Raw genomic sequence first — 22,911 nt, 5'->3', positions numbered from 1 at the left:
TAGTCAAAACATGTTAAATGAAGAGGAAAAAAACATACACAAGTCTGATGGCAGTTTTTGAAGCACAGATGTCCGTGCTCTAAGTGGATGGTCAATTACAGCTGTACTCTGCTGGTGAAGTGTGCAGCAGAGCATAGCGGAGACGCATGCAGTAAATCTGGAGCAATATAAAGGTGGTTGTGTTGCATGAAGAGGTTGTTGGCTATTTTAGAATATGCTACTGTCTGCCAGATACTAGTTCAAAAATTAAAAAGCTTAAGAGTGTGAATACTTTAGCGGGACTCTATATAAACCATGAAGTGTGTTACCTTCCCACCAGGCTTATTCTGTCCTCCCATTTGTCAGGAAATAGAACTGGATCCTCTCTGTCGAGGCTTTGAAGGGACAGCAGGAAGAAGTCTGGCCTTTGACTGATCTTCACTTCATCATCTTCCTAAATAGATAGAAACACAAAATATCACCTATAAAATACATAAACTCATTATTGTCTCACATTTCACACACCAAAGTAAAGTCATCAGTGACTTAGAACAACTAGTCCTTTCAGCAGGACACATTTGGAGGCGATCTGGGACACCTGATTGATTTTGGTGTCTGAATGTGGATTTTGTGTCAATCCAAGTCAGACCATCTAAAAACACAAAACTGTCCTATTCAAGGATGACAACCTGAACTGGCTTTGGACTTCCTGTATGAGACACACTACACAAGTTAAGCTAGACACAGTGCTGGTATTAGGTTGACCTCTTCACTCTTAAATTGTGCAGGTAGTCTGTGGTTAAAAATCCTGGAGGATAAAGATTAGCCCCTAAGAGTGGAGACGTGGGATAGCTGCTGGCTGCAGAATCTCATCCTCATATCTCTCTGGATTGAGAATACCTCAAAGTTAACAAGCCTTGTTTGTTTTCAGTGAGGGAGATGCTGCCCCACATCATCACACTACCTCCACCAAAAACTGTTTGGCATTGGCATGTAACTGTTTTTTATTATTCCAACCAACATCCTCAAGGTAAAGCATTACTGGATTCGACTGAAATCAAGAGTTTCTCACCCTCACAGAGGGAACTAGAAGACTAACTGTACTCTGCAGCTCATCACTGTTCCGATGAATCATCGGCTCCACATCCTGCCTCCTGGTCGAGTCGTCCGCGTAGGTCCAGGCCCTCTCCTGATTGGACAGGATCAAGTGTAGAAATGTAATAATTGTGTCACATTGTAGGGAGTTTGTTTTCAACATAAAGCCTTCAGCCATATGGTGTGTGCCTTACTTCCTCCTGCTCCTCCTGACTTTCCAGGCAGTATGAGTCCAGCAGCCTCAGGTCTAACATGGATTTCACCATCAGGGCACCGTCGGCGCTCGCTGTCCTACTTGACCAGCGGCGGCGAGGGAGCGGAGCCTCTGACGTTTCCTGATGAGTCAGAGCACATGGTGTTTACAGAGTTTTTAGTCTGCTGTAAGTAGTTGTCGTTATAGGAGAAGATGTAATAAAAAAATCAACTGGAAAGATTTGCCAATTTTCAGCAGTCCTGACCGGCAACCGACTCAAAAATACTATCTTTATTTTTGAGACCGATTATTCTATAGATTATTCAGATTATTTTAATCGGATTTTAAAAATTGCTACATTCTTCAGATTTTTCATTTAACCACCCAAGCCTTTTCTATACAATATTAGAAATACATTAAACTATACAAATAAACAATTCCATTACTTTGCCTGACTTTGCCTCCAGTTTAAAATATCCGCTGAGTCGTCATTTTGCTCATGTTTTACGACAAACGCTCTTTCTCAACAGCTCATTGTGGTGGTGCCTCTGATCCTAACAAATACTTAATGACTGCTCACAGCAGGAAGGCTGGCAAATTATCTTGAAAGCAGTAGCTCTTAAAAAGAAATGTGTTGAAATCAAAGATCAAAATGAAACCAGAGATGGGAACTTATTGGTCATGTTTAGATGATTTTTTTAGATCAGTTTTAGTAGTTTTTAGGCGTTTTCTGCATAAAGTCATGCAAGTTTCTCTCTATGTCACTAAACATGGAATATTAGACAAAAAATTACTTACATTCCTGATCTCTTTGCTGTGCATCTCATCAGATACTTCTGAAAGAGAAAAACACATGAATATAAAAAGATGAGATTACTTGACTACTTTAAGGTTAAAGGTTGTGTTGATATCAAGTCTAACATGAAGATAATGGCAGTGTCTGACCTGCAGCCTCCTCCGGACTGTCTGTAGTGATCCCTCCCTCTTCCTCCTCTGTGTCGCTATCAGAGGACAGGTTGACCACACAAGGACTGGGCGTGGCCCCGCTGCTCAGACAGACGACACACAACAACACGTCAGCACACTGCAACATGTTCAACGCGTGCAAATCAACTAGAACTGTTCATCCTTTCTTTAAATAAAGTTTCTGTTGAAGGCAAACTTGACTGAATGTTCTTTACTTTCTTGGTTCTCATCTCAATCAGAACCAAACACGGAGAAGCGGCATTCAGCTTCTATGCAACACAAATCTGGAACAAACTTCCAGAAAACTACAAAACAGCTAAAACACTGAGTTCCTTTAAACCCAGACTAAAAACTCACCTGCTTAGAGCTGCTTTTCAACCATAATAAATGGAATATTGACCAACATACTCAGTGTATATTAATAATTTCGATGATGGCACTTATCAAATTGCAATATCTGTTACTTCTTTTTCAATTGTTGACTGCATGTTGTTTTTATGATGTGAACTGCTCTGTTGCTGAAATGTGCTACACAAATAAACCTGACTGACTGAACTCAATTGATCTGTCTTACCTGGGCTTTATAGCCTTCTGCTCAGATGCACTGAGGGAGTTAGGAACAGTGCTGGAAGGTCGAAGGTCAGTGAGCCGCTGCCTCATCCTGATGGTCAACTCCGGGTTCAGACGCCACACAAAGATACAGCTGCATGAACAAACACACATGGATCAGTGCAAGTGTTGATGGTGAACGTAAAGACCAGACACCTCGGCGAGCTCTAGATTTCATTTAGGGGCATCAGAGTAAAGGGGAATAAATAGACACATATGCCATACTTTTAAGATTTTCATATGTGGAAAAGGTTTTGAACACTCTGCGGCATTTTTCTTTCCTCTTCAGAGTTTTGCACTAGTTTGCGTAGATCTGTCCTAAAATTGTTACATTGAAGTTTGTGGTCAAGCGACAAAATATGAAAAAGGTTCAGAACAAGTTCAGACGCCTAAATATTTTTATAGCAATAAATATTAGAGGTACCTGTCTCCTGATACAGTGATCAGGTGTCTGCAGTCACTGCTGAACTTCAGCCCCGTTACGATCTCTGAAACACAGACAGGAACCAGACTCACTATAAGGAACGGCTTTGCTCTGATTTCAGGCATGTGTTCAAAAAGGTAACACAGAAATAAGATGGAGGATAACACACACATTCCACTGACCTGAGTGACCAAACATGGTGGCCACACATTCTCCAGAAAAGAAGTCAAAGATGGAGACATTCTTGTCTGAACAGGAAGTGGCGATGTAGAGTCCTGATGGGTCGATCTGTACCTGAAGAAGAAAAAGAAGAAGGGGATGACCCAGTGTTCCTTTAAAACATCACCAGGGTAACCAGCAGCTGATTACCTTAATAACAGTCCCATCCTCGCCCTGAGAACCTTTATACACCTTCTTTTGTTTGGCGCTTCCGATGTTAAAGATTCTGCAGAGATGAAGCAGAAAAAAAAATCATCAGCAGCAGCAGCTCACATACCTGCAGATGAAGGCCCTGAACACACAGAGACAAGCACAATATATTTTTGTAAACCATTAAGAACAAATGTGTTTTCACAGGCCAGGTTGCAGCGCTGCAGAAAATGGTGCAGTAGATATGCAAGGCCAATCGGTGGCGCTGTAACACTGCCAGAGAACAACAACAAAAAAAAACACTGAATGGCAGCTTTGGCAGATTGAGCAGGTTTTCCCACAGCAGGGCGTCTTTTTTGAACATGAGCTGGAAGAAAACGAGTCTGGGCGGATTGGTGGAATTTAGGCTTTTTTTCACAACATATGAGGTTTTTAGAAAGTAAAATTATGTATTAATGCACTAATTTTATACATTTATTTTGAAATATCTAGAATATGTTGAATGTGACTTCAGCACTGGTTAATCAAGTGTCACTGTGAAGTGCTATTGTAGAACTGAAATCCCAGTGCAACTTCAATAAAAACAAAAACAAAGTCTCATTTCCTTTTCCGTCCCTCTAAATCTGTTTTTTTCAAACAACTGGGTGTAACAAACAAGCTAAAGAATGTTTCTTATCTGAAGGTTTTCCCTCATCATGTCTGCCCTGTGGAGACTGAAACATCAACATGTACGTCACAGTTTTAGGTCCTCAGGTCTAAACATAGCAGCGTGGGGCTCTACCTGATTTTGCGGTCCTGGCAGCCCACTGCTGCGTACTTCCTGGTTGGTTCCACGTCCATATCGTACAGAGTGGTCTTCCTAACAACGTGATGCGTCCGGGTGAACTCCAAACCCTCTCCCATCTGAGAAAGATAGAAAGGGAAAAACATGTGATTATCACTGATCTGGCAGTAAACAGAATAGATGGACTCTTATTTTGCAATATTAACACTTTTCCCTCTGTTTTTTATTTTCTAACATCATCCAGTGATTCTTTGCTGGAAAGTAATGCGGCTCCTACCTGCTGAGCTGTGCGAAAGTAGACGCTCTTATCTGCTCCACAGCTGATCATCCAGACCTTCCCCTCGTTGGCTGGTGGGATGACGAAGAGGAGAAGTTAAAATCCACAGCAGGGATCACAGGCAGACAGACCCGGGTCAGATTCTAACGGTATGATCAACTTAAGAACAAATTCTAGAGCTTCAGCTTTCAGTACTTTCCTTTTATAATTAAACAATTAATCTCAGATCCTTCTACAGCAAATAGAAAATCAACAAGGACACAAAGGAACAAAGTAGGAAAGACTGAAACAAGGGAGGATGAAAAGAAAGACAAAAGCTAACTGACCTGATTTTAGGACATAGGAAAGAAAAGAAAAGAAAAGAAAGAGGTGCATAAGGGAGGAAGCAACCATTATAAGGTTGCTTCCTCCCTACAAATGTGTTTTGTAGGGAGGAAGAAAAAAATGAGTTTTTCTTTCTTTTTTTCTTTTAAGAAAGAAAGAAAAACAGAAAGAAAGTTATGAAGAAGTAAAGACGGAAAGAAACAGAGTAAAAGAAACACAGGAACAAGGAAACAAAGAAAAAGGGATCATTATCATTTTCTCATAATTACAAGTTTTTTCTAGACTCTGTAGGAACCTTGTTATGGTGAAGAATATGGCTCATTTTCTGCTCTACTCAGTTTTTAAAATCACACATGTAGAACCAGCTGATATTAGATTAGCGACCACTCTGAAGTGAGCTGCAACTGCTGTTCCTTAACATCTGAAAATCTTTCCATCCAGGTGAACTGCTCTATGTTCTGCGCAAGAAAAGCGAAGCAGTCTTCTGTAAGCCAGCTGAATGGCAGCGCACAGCAGAACACACCTAACCAGAGTTTCCAGCAACTAACCAGCAAATCTGACGGCAGTGATGGAGGACGAGTGTTCATCCAGAGTCTGAACCAGGCTGTACTCTCTGGCTGCATCCAGGACGTGGATCAGACGGTCCCGACTGGCAGTGGCTAACAGCTGGAGCCCTGACACACACATAAACACCCCCCCCCCCCCCCCCCCCACACACACACACACACACACACACACACACACACACACACACACACACACACACACACACAGGAGGACAGATGCAATCAAACACATACAATTTTATGACATAGATATGATTCCTTTTTTACATGAATGTCAACAAACGTCTCTTATTTCTGATTTCACATTTTTCTGTAGGAATGATTTTAGTACCGAAATTTTAGCAGAACTTAGTGTTGAGATTCTTTAATGTTAATTCGAGGTTATCAAATTACATGTCTGCTGTTGTTTTATTGAGTTCACATTTCTGAATCTTTGGATCATTAATTTCAATATTTGCATTTTATACAGTAATCATTATCCTGCGTTCAAATATTGAAAAGCTCCCACACTGAGTACTTCATCTGGTTGATGCGCATCTGCAAATGCAGCAACAGTGGAGCAAAGCTGCAGCTCTGGCTGCATGAATGTGCTTCACAGTCTTTATGTTCAGGAGCTCCAGGAGCTCAACACAATATTTGCAAATCAGCTTAAAAACCAATTAACATTTTGCTTCCACCTCAAAATGAAGCACTACTTTGTGTTGGTGCACCATATAAACCAAATCAAACACACCTTGGATGTGACTAAGGCCCCGTTTACACGACAACGATTTCGGGGAAAACGGAAGAGTTTTGTTGCGTTTGTAGTGCGCATTTACACGAAACCACCGAATGTTTTCTCTAACAACGGCACAGATTGAAAACGGGTTCCAGAGTGCGATATTTCTGAAACGTAACGTTTTCCGTTGTCGTGTAAACCTAGAAAACGGATCTTTTCTTCCAGAGAATCCCCAGCTCATGCATAGTATGACGCAAAACATAGCTGCTTCCTACAATCCACAGAAGAAGAAGAAACTACTCACAATGCTGGTGTTACTGTTTCCCCATCAGATACGGTTCCCTCAGCGTCTCTTCACCGCTCCGCACCGCCCAGGTGGCAAAATACAGGCTGCTTGTTCAGCGCTCTTATCTAGAGAACTACGGACCAGGACCAGCCCGGCTCCAGAAGAGTTTAACAGGAGGGGCATCGACTTATTTTGGGGGGGGGGGCTATGAGTCTACGTAGCTGAACATAGACAACAACACCAGCAGCCTACAGGCTACTTGTTAACAAGCTTAACGTGCTGTATTGATATTAGCCAGTCATCTTTTAGCTATCATCACCTGCATCCAACAGCTTTACTCAACTCAGTCGGTTAGTTCGGGGGAAAAACTGTGCCAAGTTATTTACGTTTTGCTGGTTTGCTGCCATGATTCTAACACACACCTGCGCAGCAGCATCAGGTCTCCTTCGCTGCCTCACAGGTGTAAACCCAGCGCAAGCGTCTCAGCGTTCATGTTGCGTTTGAAGGCGGCTCGGAAAAACAGGTTACGACTTGTTAGCGACGGATAAAACTGTTTTAACTGCTGAAAAAGGTAACAGAGGACACGGATATGGGACGTACGGGAACTCCTATTTTATCAAATTGATATAGGAATAACAGACTGTTGGCCATTCCAAGGTAAAAACAATAAACAGCTTCCAGTCCGGGGCCGCTACAGACACCGTGAAAGCTCAAACAAGGTTTTTCGGCAAAGTTATCCCACTTTTTCCAACTGCATGCGCCCTAATCAGACGCACACAATGCGTGTTCTCTCACGGAAATCCACATGCCTTCAAGTACAACTTTTTTTAAACACATGCGCACTTTCAAAGTTTCAAAGAACCTAGCACCAACTAGGCGCAGCGAGAGCATTACACGTTTTCGATGTGCACCGTTACTGTGTAAACACAGATCGTAATCAGAACGTTATCGTGTAAACGATCCAACAAAAACGGAACAAAAGTGCCGTTTTTGTTGGATCGTTGTCGTGTAAACGCCCCCTAAATGATGAAAAGATTTCATGGCAGTGTGTGACTTCTGACTCTCACCAGTGTCTGGTTTAGAGAACTCCAGGCAGAGAATCTCTGAGTCGTGAGCTTGAACATTCAAGATTTCCTCCATGCTTTCCAGATCATGGATCCTAGGACACACACACACGTCCAGACACACACATACATCAATCCAGACATATACAAAACCATGAAAGCTTGGGAGATCTTTTACTATGTGCTTACCTGAGAACTCCCATGCGATCTCCAGAGGCCAGGTGTTTTCCACTTGGGCTCACTCTCAGAGTCCTAATGCCCATTCGGTTCTGGTCCATCTGATGTCCCTCTGACACAGATGACCCCGCCTTCTCTGAGTTGGCACCGGCTATTGTGATGCTGTCCATGTCCAGGAGGCTGCTCATATTGTTGTCCACATAAAGGACCTTCTGCAGGTCCTGATGGGGGAAGAAGGCAGATGTTCAACTGTAGTTCAGAAGAGTGGTTGTACAGGTGTGTGTGTGTGTGCTGACGTACGTTGCTCAGGATGTTCCTGTGGAGGACACTGTGTCTGTCGGTGTTCCACAGTCGGATGGTGTTGTCAGAGGAGCAGGTTAAGAAGGAGCCGGGGGGGAGCTGCGCCTCACCTGCTCCTCCTTCCTCTGTGTAAACCTGCAGGAGTCAGAGAGGCAGGATGGGTTACACCCCACTGATCACATGAGGCTCCTCAAGGCTCTATTCTAGAACCATTTTTGTTCAACATCCACATGAATTCTCTAGCTCAACATATAGACTACTACAAAATATTCCAACATACATATGCTGACGACACAACTTTATAATCTTGTCACGTCTAAAGATGCACCGATCCAATATTAATATTTGTTGTCCAGTTGTTGAAGAAAGTTCTAGATTAAGTATCATGACAATGTGTCCAGCCCGTAAGGCCAAATCTATTCAATCTAGTTCTAATTATTACACTAGGTTACAAAAATATCATTTGGAAGTTGTCTATGTTTTTTCAACTGAATTAGGACTATTTTGCACTACTGGATCCAAAAATAACATACATTTTTCTCATTCGGGTCAGGTTTTTATTCTAATTTGATTTAGATAAATCTGATCTTCTGACTAAATTGATTACATTTTTGTGACATTATCAATTCATTTCCATTCATATTTCTCATCCAAAAAACACTAATAAGGGTAAGTCGTCTTCATTGTGCTAAATTCTCCGTCTCTTTCCTGTCCTGATGGAATCTCTCCTCCTGCTCATCACTCATTGATCAGATTCTCAGGAAACGGATCCAGATGTCAGAACAAGTTATGCATTTTGATGCTCATGTTGCTCCATAGTTCAGAAAATTGACCTGATTGAGAAAAACCAAAGTGATTTTTGGATTCAACTCAACAGTTGAAAAACCCCAGACAATTTTTTGGCTGTTGACCAGTGTTATTTATTTTACATTATATTTAGAATTCAAAATTTCTCTTTCTGAAAGAAAGGAGGTTTGTTACAGTTTATTTTTACATGTTTGACTAAAGCAGTCATCCTATTGTTTTTGTCAGTTTCTTTATCATTTATTTTACATTGGATGTTCCACTCCTAAATGCACTGACTGAATGAAGTTGAACCATTTTTACATGTTTGGCCAAACTTGTGAAGTTGTTCATCTTCTTTAGAATTCATCAGCAGCTTACAATCTCAGTGCATTACCACCATCAACCAGACTCAGGTGTAATCCACAAAATTTAACTCTTTTCTATTTTTTAGGGTTTTTGAGCAGTTGGAAAAAAAAAAAACTTTAGGTGTGCATTACAGTTCACACTCTATTTTGGAATGGAGTGTGAACTGTTGCAAATTTAACTCTTTAGTCTAGCTTCCAAATGTTTGATTCATCTTCCCTCAGTCTACCTGTTGGCCTTCTCTCCTAGCTGTGCTCCATTTATAATCAACCACCTGCATCTTGTCAGTAATCAAGCCCCCCAGTATTTCAGCTCCTAATTGGTTGCTGGACTTTTCAGTTGCTTTTCCTGCCTACTCATTGTTTCAATTCCTTCATACCATAGTGTAGGATTATTACAAAGTACAAGTTCATTTCCAGAATCATGACTAAAAGACAGCTGTTTTCATCTTATTATTATGACTCATATTAGAGCAAGATGAGGAAGAACAGAACACGGACCTCGAGGCCCCACACGCAGGATGAGTGGTAGAGGGCCGAGTAGAGCTTCCCTGCCCTGCGGAGCTCCTGGACGTCCCACACATAAAGACTGTGGTCGTTGTAGACGCAGGACAGCCAGCGATTGGTGGGGTCGAAGGTCACAGCTACGGTGTCTGGGTAACGAGAGTCTTCTCTGGAGGAGAAGAGCTGACTGAAGAAGAGGAGGATGAGAACAGAAGTAAATGGGTTGCTGTCCAGTGATCAGTTGACATCATAATGATCTGTATGCATGAGATTTAAAGCAGACCGTGAGTCTGATTATGAACTACAGGAAAAAAATCCCTTTACATACTTTCTTCAGTTACAACCAATAATTTGTAACTCTAAACTCAGTATGTCTATTATACTGGGTTTTATGTATTTTGAGTTGTGTTGCCTTCATTGCTTTTGGCAAATTGCAGGTGGAACATGTTATGTTTTAGCCCCAAGTTCAGATGGCTTGATCAGAGCTCTGGGATGTTGTTGAAGATCATGACTCTGCTTTAAACTTCTCCAGAACTTTCTCCCTGACCGGCTGCTGACCGGCTGCTGACCGGCTGCTCGTTCTTTAGTCTCCATGACGCTAATGTTCTCCAATGTTCTCTCACAAACCTCTCAGACTTTCCATTATTCAGTTACTAAAACCAGTTGACAATTATTTCAATAATTTATTAACAGTTCCAGCTTTAGGTGGGTTTACCTGGCTTCCACTACAGAGGCGATGTCGGCGCCCAGGCAGTGGGGGCGCGGCAGAGAGCAGAGGAAGTGCAGGTTCACAGGACTGAAGACTCGCACCGTCCCATCAGAACAACCGCAGAAGATAAACTCCTCGGTGACGGACAGACAGGTGGCCTGAGACGACTAGAGACACACACACAGACAGACAGACATGCTCAGAAACTCAGAGATGGAGACATGTTCCATGAAGCAGCTTAGTTTACTACATGACCGCAGAGGAAAAAGCCAACAACTCTAGAACGGTCGATAAAACGGGATGAAACCGGCGGACAATGCTGAACCGAAGGAGCTCGGTAATCAGAGCGGGTTTATTCATCAGTCGGCTTAGTTCAGTTGGCGAGCCAGTCATGAATGCATGCTTTGATATGAGCAATGAGGGTGAGAGGAAGAAAGTGGGTCTTTTGATATCTTCCGCCCAGTTAGTCTTCGGAGACAAACAATGAACTTTCTTGTGTTGATCTGGGCAGTTTGGCTGGGCGAGTGCTGGATCGCATCAAAATGAGTGAACGGTGACGCTGGCAGCTGTGAGGAGGATTCTCTGTGGAGCATCTCATGATGGAGTATGAGGTTGTGGATAAAAAAAAGTATTCAGAAAATGTTGGAGTGAGAAATGACAGCCTGAGGGAAGTGATTCCAGGTGAGACAGGACTTACACAAGCAGAGTCGATTCTCTGCACAGGAAGCAGAGGGGAAAGCAGAGGAAGTTCACTTTAGAGCAAAATTCACATCACATCAGCGACACACACACACACACACACACACACACACACACACACACACACACACACACACACGCACACACTGCTATTAAGCCAATGACATGCCAGGACAAGATCTGTGCTGCTGCAGCAGGATAAACCTGATGGATCGGCTCAGGAGACGATGGTTGATTTTGTGCGAAACACTGAAAAGTTTTTACACCCCTTGAATGCTTTCGTTGATCGACTGATACAGGTTTTTTTAAGGTCTTTCTCTGCAGCTGCTCCAGAGGCACCATGAGGCTGACTGATGCTGTTCTTGTCTTTCAGTCAGGTTAGATGGATGTCCATGTCTTGAAATGTTTCCATGTCCAGATGACGGATTGACCAGAGCTCTGTGATGTTCAAAACTTTGGATGTTTTTCTAGAAACTAACTCTGCTAAGATTTAGTGCAACTGACATTTTTGTAATGACAGCACATCTCTTTTCAGCCAAAAGGTGGAAAATAAGAAATCACAAACAGAAAAACAACACAAATACGGCTGATGTGCATCTACAGAGAATAACAGGAATGTAATTTTTGAAATCCTTAAGATTCCTTTAACATCCTTGGACTCACCCGCAGGTCCACCCACTTGTCAAGCAGCCTTCGGTCATTAAACTCACACAGCAGACCTGAGGAAGTGATGCAGAAGGTGGAGGAGGACTGTCGCCCGCGGCCACATGCCACGTCGCTGAAGAAGTTATTCCGTAGTTCTCCGAGCAACCCTGAACGGCCCAGCAGGGGAACAGTGGCGTTCAACTGCAGGCACACAAACAATGGCTACAATCCGCTCCGGTTCTACTCTCAGCTGGTCATAACGACATTAGTGTTAAAACTGAACCTTGGAGGTCTTGGTGTGGTCCAGGTACCAGAACTTAACGTGTCGGTTACCGGCAGTAACAAAGTAGGAGCTGTCGTATGAGAAAGAGACGGCCGTCACTTTGCTGGAGACCTTATTGGCTGCCACCACCACGTTTTTCTGACCAACACACAAGAGAACATGTTAACAGGTGGGACGAGTGATCTGTTTCCCCCGGCACCTGCCCACCGACTGCAGGTATACCTTCCAGTTCCACACATTGACCATCATGTCGTGCTGGTAGCCCACACTGACAATGTATTTCCCGTTGGGAGAAAATGCCACGCAGGACACTCCATATTTATGTTCCTGCAGCTCTGCGACCTGAGCGTGCTCTGACACCTCCCACACCCGAACCGCTGGCATGTGACCGCTCTGAGGGAGACGAAAAACGAAAACATGAGAATCATGTTCAGGAAAACTCAACCCTGCGTTCTCTGATGTTTTTATGTGGAGGTCGACAAACACTCACCTCTCCCGTTACGACATATTTCCCATCGGGAGAAAATGCCAATGTAGTGATCGCCTTTCTGCACACACACACACACACGTACACACTCATCTGATTATAATATGATTCCGATCTTTTAAGTAAATAAGGGAATTTTATTTATATAGCACATTTTCAGCAACAATGCCATTCAAAGTGCTTTGCATGAGTTAGACAAAATAATAGCAAAAGAAAAAACGTATTCCATAATGTATAAAGTAATAGGAGTTTCTCTGGATAAATTAATAGAAAAGGAAAAAATAGCTTCTCTGGATTCTACGTTTGTTCAAATTCCTGCTCTGGGTTGCTAAGCAGAATAAGATTAGATACACCAGGAGTTTCTCTGTATTAACTAAAAGATTCTTGGAATCTTTTTGCTCTAACTAATAGGTTTGATTCCTGTTCTGGGTTGAGTGAAGTATATAAACTAGATGCTCCTGTTTTGAGTTTCTAGATAAGTATAAGTACTCCATCATTTATACGTTAGAAGCAGTTTCTCTGGATAAACTAATAGGAGGAGCAGTTTCAGATTCAACTGCTTCACACAAACATTTCTGAGAACATCAAAATGCTAAATTATTTAAAGGAAATAAATATTTTATTGGATCATCATTTTGTTGGAAAAAACAGAAAAGTTCCATTACAAGCACAAATAAATAAGGTGATTAATGCCGTAATTGAGTGGATGTAAACCTTTCTCTGTCACTGTACACAGAAAGGTGACTTCCTTTAGGATAACGTGTTAATAGTACTGTAGACAGTTGGATATGTTAGTTTGGGCTGCAGATGTAGAGGTCAGGGGTCATTTTACCTAGAACTGTTCAAGATGTGCTGCTGTTTGTTCTTGCGAGGATTCAGCAGGATGATGACACACCTGGAGAAACACAGGATCACACAGAGTTCAAAGGCTGAGCGAGACAAACAGAAAGGAGGTGAGTGAGAGAGAAAAATGAAAACACGCTGGCAGGCAAAGGAAGCAGCAGAACAACAAAAAAAAAACCCTCTTTATTTTAATCGATTTTTTTCTTAAGGAATTCCCTTAAGAAGAATCCTTCCTAGTGCCAGTGCTAGTGATCCAGTACTAGTGCTAGGAGCGAACACTAGCACTGTTGCCTAGCACTGTTGCCTAGCGCTGTTGCCCAGTGCTCGCTCCTGACGATAGACTGCTTTGGAGGTGAAGACTGGATGTAACCCACTGACTTGCAAACAAATACATTTGTGGGTGTTTAGGACTACACAGGATAAGACGTTACCAACAGAACTTCTGGCCCCTGTGAATTTTGGGACGAGACTTAAGTAGATTTGGCTTCTTTTAAATTGATACCTTCAAATCAAATCAGATTATCTGTGGAGCTTGTAGGTCACGTCCTTTCAGACTTTCCCACAAGGCCCTAGTGTAAAAAGGTTGACAGAGAAGATGAGGGATGACTCTTCGTGGAATGTATGACCAGTTTCCAGCTGTTTTGACATATGGATGATAACAGATGTTCTGAAGTCATAATGATATGCCTGATGAATAAGCCTGACATTGCATTGTTATTTCCATTTCATTGCTCAACCACAACTCTCTAGACACACACTGAGCTTAATTATGACCTGGTGCTGGGAATCGGGGCTGGGCTTCCCTTCCAAAGCTAGTTAAGAGTTTTCTAAGCAGCCCTGGCTCCTGGCTGAGCACGTCTGAATCAAGTTAGAGTGAATCTGCTGCAGCTTATGCTCCAACGCCCACAGGCTCAATGTTGTGGTGCAAAAAGTTACACAAACCATTTTTCCAACAAGTACTATGCTGACAAGATTCACTGCTCCTTATGGGGCTCAGGCTTTGGGCCCCATAAGGAAAACTGCTGTTTTTAGATTAGGTTTAGGACTAAGGTCTAAACTGAGTTGAAGTTGTCTTGGGTTAATCATGTAATGGTTACGATTAGGACAATGGTTAGGCTATAAAATAAATGAAAAATGAATGGAAGTCAATGTGAAAATAGAAAGACCTATTTCTATTCTAACCTTGGAAAGCCTTGTGGCCTCCCAAGGTGAGAAATGCTAAAACACACACACAGAGAAACCTTGTCAGAGTCAGCAGGCTGTGTGAAGCAAAGTTATGTCGAGTCTGACTGGAGGTGTGAAAGCTGCAACATCAGCAGCATTATAGTCACCTTTCTTTCACACTGTTTCTATAAACCAACATTCCTCACTGCAATTATCTTCTACAGCCTCATGTACTCTGGAGACGGTGGGCTTCACCGCCAGGCGTCTTTATGGTGCTTTGTGTAAGACTGGTGCTTGTTTTTAACACAGTTGAATGGTTTTCTGTTTTTATTTCCATTCAAACTTGGTACTAGGTGTAAAACGGAGTATTACACCTAGTACACCTGATTTTATTGTGTGTATGTTTGTGGAAGCTTGAGGATGTTATTGGGGTGAGACTGGAGAAGAACCTCATCGCGGGGGAGAAGTCAGGGAGGTAGAGGGGTGAAAGGGTTTGGTTTGTTTTCTGAAAAAGGCTTAAGAAAAGCTTCCATCTTTTTGGCCAAAGGTTAATCAAAAATGTTATTCTTTTTTATTATTATTATTATTATTATTGTGAGCTATGGTTGGACAGACAAAATTTCCCCTTTTGGGACCAATAGCGTATTATCTATCTAACTTTTCTAAAAACTAAGGGCTCCAGCTGGAGAAAATGTTTAATATGGATAAATCAGACCCAGTTTATCTGTCCACTTAACACGTAGGTTTTAAAAATAATAATTTGATAGTATCAATAGTATAAATCAATATTCTTAAGATACTCTTTTCACTAAATGGATACAAACTGTTGTGTGTTCAAAATAAAAGCATGAATATAATGAAGTTTATTGAACTGAATGTTCACTAAATTAATTCATGGGAAGCTAAGTGCACTAAACGTTTTCAAAGTTCTGAGTGAATAAAGTTCTCAGGAAGGAGAGCTTATTCCTCTATACAAATTTGCCCTGAATTTTGTCACTGTGTTACACCAATAGATACTAAAGTAAAAGACATAAAAGGGGAAATAAAGGTGAAAGCTAAACTACAGCTTTGTGGATGTAAATGTGTAGACTGCTTTGGGTCTGAGGAAGTTAGGACTGAAGCTCAGGTCAAACTTTCTGGGTTCAAACAGAAAGTCTGTAAGTCTGTGTTTGCTGACGATCTGAAAAAGGTTCCAGCTGATTGTCCTGAAAGCAGCCTGTGTGGCTGCTGTATGAAACCATGCAGAGCTGAAGTATTAAAGGACTTTATCACGTGATGAAGAAGATCCAGTCAGCATTTTCTTTGCCTGACTGTGAACTGGACGGTCCTGCAGCACATCTGCAATGCAGCAGAGGGTTGGGGCTGCAGGAGGAGGGGCCTCTGCTCTGTCGGCTCCTTCTGTTACTCCTGAATGCTACTGGACCCATGGTACAACACAGCTGCAGCTGATTTAGTCTTTGCTGTTATCATATCCCCTTTTCAGATGAGTAAAAAAAAACAAGTTTAAAAACAGTTTGATGTATTTTCTAGACAGATTGCTAAAGCTGATGCCTGTAATTGCAACCTAGTCGTAAAACCCATGATGTAGACAGTAGTGACATAACACAATCAGACACAGACTGTGCAGCATGTCTGCAGAATCAAACCGATGAGGAAAAGCCCAGCCTCATTAAATCCTTCTGCTCTGCTTAAAACATCACATTTACAGTATTGCATGAATGTCTCTTTATTTTTCCCCAGAATGACCTAGATTCACCCCTGCTGCCCCCCTACACCGTTCCACTAACCCACTCTCTAGTCTTCACTCTCAGTAAGCTGAAGTCTTTGCCGTCGAGCTGATGTGGAACCTGAACACATATCGACCAATCATAATCTCCATAGCCTCCCATATCTGCAACTGATTGGAAAATTCAGTTTTGCAGTGTTGAGGTACAGCAGTTAACGCGACTGATCCGTGGACACCGGCATTCTTCTAAAAAACAATGGTTCTTTTCCACGTTTTAAATGCGTGCCAAATGAATGTATGCTGCACCTAAGGCTTATTTATAGTTGCAACAAATTAATACATAATTTAATTTCTACTACATAAAATGCAAATCAGAATTTTTTTGCTCTCAGATATTTTTTTCTTAATTGATTTCACAGAAGATATCTTGGTGGACACTGGACACACATCTGCTAATCAGTTAATCTGTTAAAGCGCTAAGAGAGGAGCTCATTTTTTGTTTAGCCCTTTAGCCAACTTTGAGAACATGTAGCGCACTTAGCTTACCTTAATTAAATTTTTCCTGATAAATTTTAAAGCACTAATTTACCTGGTTGTTTTTAAACTTTCAGTTGAATTAAATTTGACCCATGAGTTGAGGTTTTGATTATCGACAGCTAAGCATTCTTGAAGTGGATGTTTATATTTATGCTCTTATTTTGAAGGAGGTTAAGACTGTTTAAGCAGCAGTTCCGTTTCCTCTCCCCACGTTTTCTTTGCCCTATAACTTTATTTTGAACAAGAAACACCCAGGAACAAAATAAAATATAGATAGTAGAGAAGAAGATATAAACATAAATACAACATTATTCAGCATATAAATTATAATGTAAAGTATTATGAAAATTTAGCTTTCTGAAATACCGTGCTGTTGTACTGCTTTGGAATTAGCAGAATTACTATTTGTGATTCTATACTGGATTTCTGTGTTTGGAATTCCACACCTATATTTTATGATACAGGAAATTTCTAAAATTTAAGATCTCTAACAAAAGAGTGAAACGTTATTGTAGTTGTGAGTTTATTTGAACAGATATGTGGAGCATCATACTGGATTTCTAGATATTAGTGAGGCAGAGAGTGTCAACTTTGTAACTCTTAGTGCTAAGAAAAAAGTTACATTTTAAATTTATTCAAAAAGTATTCAAAAAAATCTTTAATTTTTAAACATAGTATTTAAAAGACATCAATAACTAGATAAAACTTTTATCGGCAGATCAGAGATCGGCCCAGTGCATCTTTATCATAAAACTATTTTAAAAATGTGAAAAATAATGCCCATTCCTAATGTTTTTAATATGGTTTGGTTTATTTCAACTTCTTAATATTATTTACTGCTGCTACATCACATCCCAGCAACTTTTACCATCATCACACAGGCCCCGCCCACATCCCATCCACACACTGTGAATACTCACCCAGCAGGATACGCCAGCAGTCCAGTACGTGGGTCACAGGCCAGCGCTCGGTTTCCTGGAGATGTGATCCCAAGAACCTTCTCCAACGTCACCTGCAATGCAAAGGTCAGACGTTATTTTGGTGTAGCTTCATAATATATTTATTCTCCAGTTAGTCTCAACAACAACTCCAACAGAGATAGACTGAGACCCCAGCCAGAACTTCCCCTGATCAGTAAAAGTGCCAAACTCAGGTTTGTCTCATCTCTTTAGATTGAGACTGATCCTCTGACAATGAGAGACATACCTTCTCATCTCTCCTCATTCCTCCAAACAACAGCGACCAACTTTGCACTAGAGATAAAAACTACAATTCCCAAAATACTTTGGCATAGGAAAAACAAGAATTTGTATAAATTTAGAGGTGTTACACACAAAAGCAACTACAGAACTTTGGAACAGGTCTGCTCTTCCACAGTTTTCATTACATCACTCTTTGAGCAAAGGTTTGATCCTCCCTCTGTTCTATTCTGGATTTCTGTGGTAGAGGATCACATTGCTATACAAACAATGTTAACCAGTATTTATAGTAGATGCCACAGGTTATACATTGCCTTTAAAGCAGAACCTATGGACACATGATGGTGACCTCTGACCCACCAATCAATTCACAAAGCAACTGGCAGCGCTGAGACAAGCCAGAGGAAAATGGGAGACAGTGGAAGTTAAAATGATTTATATTATTATTGATTTTTTTTTTCTTTACAACTGACTGTGTTTGAAACATTTTGTTTGAATGAAGGGAACCACGTCTGACAGGTTTCAGGTTGTTCATGTTGATGAGAATGCTAAGGAGTACCACAGGGTTCAGTGTTTGAGCTACTTTTTTACTTTATGTATGCTTCCAGAGGGAATTCTTAAGAATCAAATTTGGATACATTTCCAGCACAGTGTAGCTGCAGTTGGCGCTCCTGCCATCTTGGGTTTGGATCTCTCTCTGTTTGAAGAGTTTGCATAATCTCTTGGTGCAGAGGTACTAAGTAGGTGTTCTTCAGATTACATCAGTTTCACTTCACAGTGCAAATACATGTACATTTGTGTATGGAAGCATGAATGGAGGGACAGATGGACAGAAGAAGGGACATATGGATGGATGCCTCCCTGTCTGACTGTGGATGAAGTCATCCTGTGAGCTGATCTAGCCAAGTTTATACCAGTATGAAAGTCATAAATTCAGATCTTTAGAGCTCCAAGTACAGATGTAACAGTTCCCTTACGCAACAAACTGCTTTCCATTTTGTCTCCGAGACAAACTAGTCTTCACTTAAAATAGTCTATCTACTGAGGGAGTACAGTAACTGACTTTGATCAAACAAACACTTACTTCATGCTCCATGCTTCTTTTAAGTGTCCTGATGTGATCTGACCAAAGTGTTAGGAAGATGCTCAGCTTATCAGCCGTTAAAACTGTTTATCAGCCTGAACTTAAAGCTGTTTGTTGTGAAGCTCAGTGCTAAGCTAACAGCAGAAAACTTCAGCTCTGACTCAGTCCGTCCTCCTCTCACATGACTCTCCTCCTTCTGCACCAAACTCTATTTATATTTTTACCCATTCTGCTCTGACTTCAGTGTGAGAAGAGACTGAAAAAGGCCATCTGTTTGATTCAGCAGCTGCCACTTATTCTTATTCTTATATGTCAGGCTATTGATGGTGGTCAAGCAATTTAAATCAAAAACAGAAACCACATCGTTCTTTCTAAATATAAAGTCGCAGTGTCCAACAAGTGAATAAACTACTGGACATAATAAAGGGATGTCTAGGGATGCCCAAACAGGCTTCCACCCAGCCTGTTTGGGTCTAATGACTGAAAGGAAGTATATACATCAAATTAATTGATAAATAGGCTAATTGTCAAAAGTATAAGAATGTTGGCAATACTTTGATGTACGGAAATGTACTAGCCAGTTATGTTCAGTCTCCTGGCAGAGTTTTATTTCTCCAGGGATTCTGTATCCTAGTTAGAATAACCAAGACACTGAACCACATGAATCATCAATTTGTTCAGCCAATCATATTTGGAATTTAAGCTAGTGGGTATGTTCTTAATAGCTGCAGGGCACACTCATTGACCCAATGACAACGGATGTAATGTAGCAAGTCATTAGCAAGACAGTGAGCAACAGCAACAAGTGCAGATTTGGTTGATGATCAGAATGAGTTTGATAGTGCCTGACCAGTGACTGACTGCTTTGAAACTCAAAAAATGTGCTGAGGCACACAGTGAGCAAAGGTCACCAACATTCTGCAGTCAGTATCTACAGATCTTCAAAGTTCATGTGACCTTCAGATTAGCTGAAGAACTGCACAAAAAAAGCTTCAGCTAATAAGTGTCCATGGCCAATAGCATTCATGACAGGCTTTGTTAGCTCTAGCAGAGAGCATGGGGGACAAAGAGAATGGGCAGTGCCACAGGGAGAGCTGATTGACAGCGTTAAGACCCTCCTAATTCTGATTGGTTGTTTCTAGTTAGTATTGGTTGTTTCTAGTTAGTACTCAGAGCACTGGAGAAGGTAGAGGAGCTTAATTTTTTTCACATATTAACTGTCTCATACCATACTGTCACACGACATTATGACAGTTGTAAAACATACTTTTAATTAAAAGTAACATACTGCAGCTTTAATCTAAATGGACATATATGCCTTCTCTTAGGTTTTACACCAGCATTTCAGTCAGGCTCACTAGTGTAGATGACAGACCTCCTGCAGTTAAGTTTGGGACAGCAGACTAGAGTCTCCCTCAGCTGAGCAGCTGCTTTCTATGCTAGCTGGCTATTTGGCAGCTTGCAGGTTGCACATGGTTGATGTAGGCTCTTTTCCTATTGGTTCTATTCTGATATCTGGTAAGGTTGTGTGGTTCCTGTATGACAGGGGAAAGATAGTCTGATGAGTTTTTGAGAGCTCTATCCATTTCTTTGAATGCTTTGACTCAGTTTAACATTTGGTTTATAGATCCTTGTATTTTATATGTACTTGTATCCAACCATTCTTTAGAAACAAGTGGAGAAGGTTACAGACTGTCAACAATTTGTTAAGCATGCACTGGAACTAATAGCTACATTTGTCAGTCATTTGCTTAGATAACAAACTGGAAGTGGTGAGTTTGGGTGTAGCTCTGTTAAGTCTGAATAGAAATGTCAGTAGGCTGTGTTGCTGTGTTGTAAATTTACCAAAGATGATCAAGTGCAAAACATAGTATTTTTGTAATTTAACAGTGGTGCTTTGGGTGGAACACAACAAGGCTGCTTTAGCCCCAGTGACCTATTCTGTCTTTGCGAACAGGTTGAGGTCAGAGGCGGGGTGACAGACGGTTAGTGGGAGTTCAGGTTGAGAGGATATGCAAAGAGCCAGAATGACCTTATGGTTTGAATAAACACACACAACAGAGGATATCAAGGCTCACTAAAAAATATATTTCTGTTATGGGCATGTTCAAATTCAGATGTACTGACATGCAGTAACAACACATCTCAAGGCAGATGGTAGCACCCTAGGGAGGATTTTCTTTTGTGCCACCATATGTTGGTCTGTGACATACAATCCAAGTGAAACATCAAGATTTTGGGTTGTACAAGTGTTACAAAATTTGCAGTGGGACTCAATAAAAAAAATTTTAATCGAGTTAATTGCTATGTCTGAAATTAATTGATCACAATTAATCACATTTTAATCAAAAGCTATTGATCAACTAAGCAAGATTTTGAAATCAAAAACCAATTTTTTTGCAAAATTGTTGAATAAAAATTAATTATTCACAGAACTTCTTTAGACATATTGACTGTGGGCTCTGACATTAGGGACGTCTGTGTGTGTGCTGCTGCAACAGGTTTAACATTGAGATGTTAGTTTAGGCTTGATTAGCTTCACTGATAGGCTAACTACTTTTAGCACAACCTGAACACAACGGTCTTTTCCAGCGTCCCATTAGATCGTATTTCTGAAACAAAAATTAACCCAAAGTGGAACAAAAGAAGCAGCTTCATCATCCATCGTATTTGTTTGCAGATAAACAAACAAACCACCAATCTATTACGCCCAAATATTTGTGGGGGGAAAAAAGAAAATGACAAAAAAGAAAATGACAATTGCATTAAAATTTTTGTGTTTAATTAATCAAAATTAATGTATTAAAGTCCCGGTTCTACACAACATATTTTAAAATATATCTAAAATATATTTTTAAAACAAAACTTCAGGGTGAATGAGAGAGGCTCTTTTCAATGCTGTGAGGAACACAGCACAGCAGTTTTAGAGGTGCTTCCTAATCTTTTCTGTTCACACATCACATCTTTATCCTCACTGAATCCAGACTAATGGGAAAAAGTGGAGCTAATCCCACCACGTTTTCCTGAAGTATTTTGAATTCTGCGAAAACATCAGCAGGGATTCCTCTGTTGTATGGCTGAATCACATGTTAACCCACCACCACTGGTAAAATCTTTGATTGGAGGCTTTAAAATGCTGCTTACTGTTTCCGCGTTGTTTATGGGATGTCGTGCCAGCGCATATTTGCTCAGCTGTTCATAAACATGTTGGATATGAATGAAAGAATAAGCAAACTAAATAAAAGAAAAAAACTACTGAATCACTCAGCTGCTAGTGTGATCCAATGTTATGGCTGATATTAGCTCAATGTGGTGATGGACAAATATTTTTTTGCTCAGTGTTTTCCTTGGAATAACATGCCTGATGCTTATCTCAACGTGACAAATGTCAACATGCTGGAACGCTTGAAGGCACGCCGTTGAGACATGCATGACTAACCTCTAATCTGTTTAACACTGGACAGAAAATGTAAACCACGCTGTTCCACATTCACAATGCACACAACCTGCTGCTGGCGTGAAACTAACCTTAGCAGGGCAAATGTCAGAGTTCAAGGCAGGATGCGTCAGGAAAAGTCGTTCCTGCCACAGTGCAGGTTTGCAGACAAACTTTGGAACAAAACAAAAGATTTCTGGAATGCATGTACTCTGTACAAATGAGAACAAAGTTAGGAGATGTCTGGCCGTGCCACCCAACACAATGGTTAGAGAAAACCAACTACAGCACAGTGTTAGATTTGTGATGATGTGGG

The 22,911-nt window shown here is 41.0% G+C and overlaps 1 protein-coding gene across 2 annotated transcripts in view; it reads right to left on the bottom strand.

The window, feature by feature from the left end:
- mapkbp1 (mitogen-activated protein kinase binding protein 1) overlaps positions 1–22,911 on the bottom strand; it is a 46,446-nt gene that overhangs the window by 6,538 nt on the left and 16,997 nt on the right. The window contains exons 2-25 of one of the 2 annotated variants that reach the window (XM_008398725.3): positions 17,797–17,888; positions 13,439–13,501; positions 12,610–12,667; positions 12,342–12,512; positions 12,120–12,257; positions 11,855–12,037; positions 11,190–11,207; positions 10,499–10,659; positions 9,781–9,970; positions 8,132–8,266; positions 7,844–8,052; positions 7,658–7,749; positions 5,569–5,694; positions 4,697–4,767; positions 4,417–4,538; positions 3,636–3,711; positions 3,449–3,560; positions 3,267–3,330; positions 2,808–2,936; positions 2,213–2,313; positions 2,066–2,103; positions 1,269–1,409; positions 1,052–1,168; positions 309–433 (exon numbers count right to left, since the gene is read on the bottom strand). In XM_008398725.3, the coding sequence (XP_008396947.1) occupies positions 309–433; positions 1,052–1,168; positions 1,269–1,409; positions 2,066–2,103; positions 2,213–2,313; positions 2,808–2,936; positions 3,267–3,330; positions 3,449–3,560; positions 3,636–3,711; positions 4,417–4,538; positions 4,697–4,767; positions 5,569–5,694; positions 7,658–7,749; positions 7,844–8,052; positions 8,132–8,266; positions 9,781–9,970; positions 10,499–10,659; positions 11,190–11,207; positions 11,855–12,037; positions 12,120–12,257; positions 12,342–12,512; positions 12,610–12,667; positions 13,439–13,501; positions 17,797–17,888 (2,732 nt within the window). The remainder of the gene's footprint in view (positions 1–308; positions 434–1,051; positions 1,169–1,268; positions 1,410–2,065; positions 2,104–2,212; positions 2,314–2,807; positions 2,937–3,266; positions 3,331–3,448; positions 3,561–3,635; positions 3,712–4,416; positions 4,539–4,696; positions 4,768–5,568; positions 5,695–7,657; positions 7,750–7,843; positions 8,053–8,131; positions 8,267–9,780; positions 9,971–10,498; positions 10,660–11,189; positions 11,208–11,854; positions 12,038–12,119; positions 12,258–12,341; positions 12,513–12,609; positions 12,668–13,438; positions 13,502–17,796; positions 17,889–22,911) is intronic. The other variant, XM_008398726.3, reaches the window with a different exon arrangement.

The sequence above is a fragment of the Poecilia reticulata genome, chromosome 22 (genome assembly GCF_904066995.2).
Source record: "Poecilia reticulata chromosome 22, P_reticulata-male-v2, whole genome shotgun sequence".
Taxonomy (NCBI): Eukaryota; Metazoa; Chordata; class Actinopteri; order Cyprinodontiformes; family Poeciliidae; genus Poecilia; species Poecilia reticulata.
The sequence above is the reverse complement of the archived record's forward strand: the minus strand, read 5'-3'. Positions and strand labels throughout refer to the sequence as shown.